This window comes from Malaclemys terrapin, chromosome 12 (assembly GCF_027887155.1).
Source record: "Malaclemys terrapin pileata isolate rMalTer1 chromosome 12, rMalTer1.hap1, whole genome shotgun sequence".
In the NCBI taxonomy this organism is placed as follows: Eukaryota; Metazoa; Chordata; order Testudines; family Emydidae; genus Malaclemys; species Malaclemys terrapin.
This window is the reverse complement of record NC_071516.1, coordinates 41,237,775-41,240,366: the sequence shown is the minus strand read 5'-3', so window position 1 is coordinate 41,240,366 and position 2,592 is coordinate 41,237,775. Positions and strand designations below refer to the sequence as shown.

Genomic DNA, 2,592 nt, shown 5'->3' with positions numbered 1-2,592 from the left:
ACAAGCATAGATGGGGTTTGTGGTCCTAGACTGGTCCAGAGGAGCTGATCCAGCTATGAAAGGAGGAGCAAGAGTTTGTTTCCCAGGCAGAACAGCTAGCTGAAAGCCAGAATGCATGATCTTTATCTGGTGCTGAGGGTTTCCAAAGGCAGAATAAATGCAGCTTGAGCATCAGATCCCAAGCAGAGTTTGAAATGTGATATGTATGAGAGATATACTGACAGTGACTCTGTGTGTGTGTGTGTGTCTGCTATTCCCTACTACTCTAATGACTCCTCCCCTCCCAGAGTTCTGGGTAGAACCTTGGTGTCCTGTTGATCGTTTCAGCTGCGGAGCCCCCTGATGAATATGACCAACAATACCATCCTGGTGACCAAGTTCATCCTGCTGGGTTTCCCCTCCCTGGGCTGGCTGAGCCACATCATCCTCTGTGCCCTTCTGTCCTTGGCCTATGCCGGGACACTGGCAGGAAACCTGTGCATTGTGTGGGCTGTGCTGAGGGATCCCCACCTCCAACGCCTGCCGATGTACATCCTGCTGGGGAACTTCGCCTGGCTGGAGATCTGTTACATCACAACCATGGTGCCACAGATGCTCTCTGACCTGGTGTCCCCTGGCATCCCCATCTCCTTTCTGGCCTGCTTTGTGCAGTTCTACTTCTTCTTTTCCCTGGGGGCCACCGAGTGCCTCTTCCTCTCAGCCATGGCTTTGGATAGATCCCTGGCCATCTGCCACCCCTTGCGCTACTCCGTCCTCATGTCCCGCCAGCTCTGCTGGGCCCTGGTGGCCTCCTGCTGGCTCTGTGGCTTTCTATGGTTTGTAGTGCCCATCATCCTCTTCTCTCAGCTCTCCTTCTGTGGTTCCAACACCCTGGATCATTTTGTCTGTGACCCGGCCCCATTGCTGGCTGCCTCCTGTACCTCAGCTCCCCGGACTGAACAGGCTTGCTATGCCCTGAGCTCCCTCATCATCTTTGCCACAGTCCTCTTCATCCTGGCCTCCTACGGGCTAGTAATCAGGGCTGTGCTGAGGCTGCCAGCTGGGGCCAGGCGGCTCAAGGCCTTCTCCACCTGCACGTCTCACTTGGCTGTTGTGGGCCTGTTTTATGGTTCTGTCATGGTCAACTACGTCAACCCGGCAGCCTCGGGAAGCAGCGGGAAAGTGGTGACTCTCTTCTACACAGTGTGGACCCCACTGTTCAATCCACTGATCTACAGCTTGAGAAACAAGGAGATGGAGGCTCTGAGGAGGACCCTGTTCAGGGAGCTGTAGGGGGTTCTGCTCTGGCCCCAGCTTGCAGGGACTGGCTGGTCAGGGGGATGAGCAATGGAATATGGGGCCTTTTTCTTCTGGGGGTGCAGGCTCCAATAGAGCAGGGGGAACACACACAGCATTTTTCATGACCTCTAGGGGCTAATCATAGTATAAAATGCCTGTATGATGATACAACCAGAACAAGAGGGGGCAGGGGGAGGTGTGGGGGCATATGTGTCCTTGCTGGAGGAAATGAGCCCTGCACAATTTGTATATTTGCAAGGGGTAGGAATGCAAACTGAGTGTGTGTGCAGGGAGGCTGGCTCGCATCTCTGCTCTTTTTGTGCAGCTGTATTTCAAAGCGGTTACCTGGATAAATGTGTTATCACACTTAGAGCCAAAGAGAAAAGTTCTGCTCTCCTTTTCTCTGCTGTCAATCAGGAGTGACCCCAGTGATTTCAGGAGACTGACCAGTGCAATCCAGAGCTCCCAGGTAGGTGCCCAGGCTCCATAGACCATGCACAGGGATAGTCAGGCACCTACGGCCAGGAGCTACCAAAACTAGCCATAGAAAAATGCTGAGAAAAGGGGTGGGGCCAAAGCCCGGTCCTTCAAAGGGTCACAGGTGCTTATCTGTAATCAGGATTCACAGCCGGGACCCCTTTCCGAGAGTCAGGCATCTGGGCTGAACGTGTGAATTTGCCTTAATCCTTCTATGAATGATCTTTATAGCTCTGTATCGATCCCCTTGGCAGCCCTTGCACCTTGGGAAGGAATCGGTTCTCCCTGGGACGTGACAGATCAAGCCAGGTATTGCAGACACAGAGCCATTAGGACCGTCTGGGCTGGAAGAACACATTGGGATGGGAGACCCTAGCAAGACACTGAGAACCCCAGGGACTTAAGACAAACCCTTAGCTGCAGAGGCAGATGAACATGTGACCGCAGCCTGGCTATGTCCAAAGGACAAAAACAAGGGGGGGGGGGGGGCAGATGACTGTGTCAATGAGAGCTGGGCTTACATAGATACAATGTGTGTGCTGGGGATTGAGGGCCAAAGAGAATGGAGCATTGAGGAGCAGGACTACAGGCTGGACTCACTTTATATAAACAGAAAGCAGGACCCCAGGCCAGATCCACTCTGTACACACAGAGAGCAGGACCCGGGGCCAGACCCCACTCTGTACATAGAATAATAGAAGATTAAGGATGGAAGAGACCTCAGGAGGTCATCTAGTCCAACCCCCTGCTCAAAGCAGGACCAAGCCCAACTAAATCATCCCAGACAGGACTTTGTCAAGCTGGGCCTTAAAAACCTCTAAGGATGGAGATTCCATC

At 53.1% G+C, this 2,592-nt stretch overlaps 1 protein-coding gene across 1 annotated transcript; it reads left to right on the top strand.

Moving 5' to 3' along the window:
* Positions 1–342: 342 nt before the first annotated feature.
* Positions 343–1,272, top strand: LOC128845876 (olfactory receptor 11G2-like). Its single transcript, XM_054044933.1, has one exon. It carries the CDS (start codon positions 343–345, stop codon positions 1,270–1,272), a length of 930 nt encoding a protein of 309 aa, XP_053900908.1.
* Positions 1,273–2,592: the final 1,320 nt, after the last annotated feature.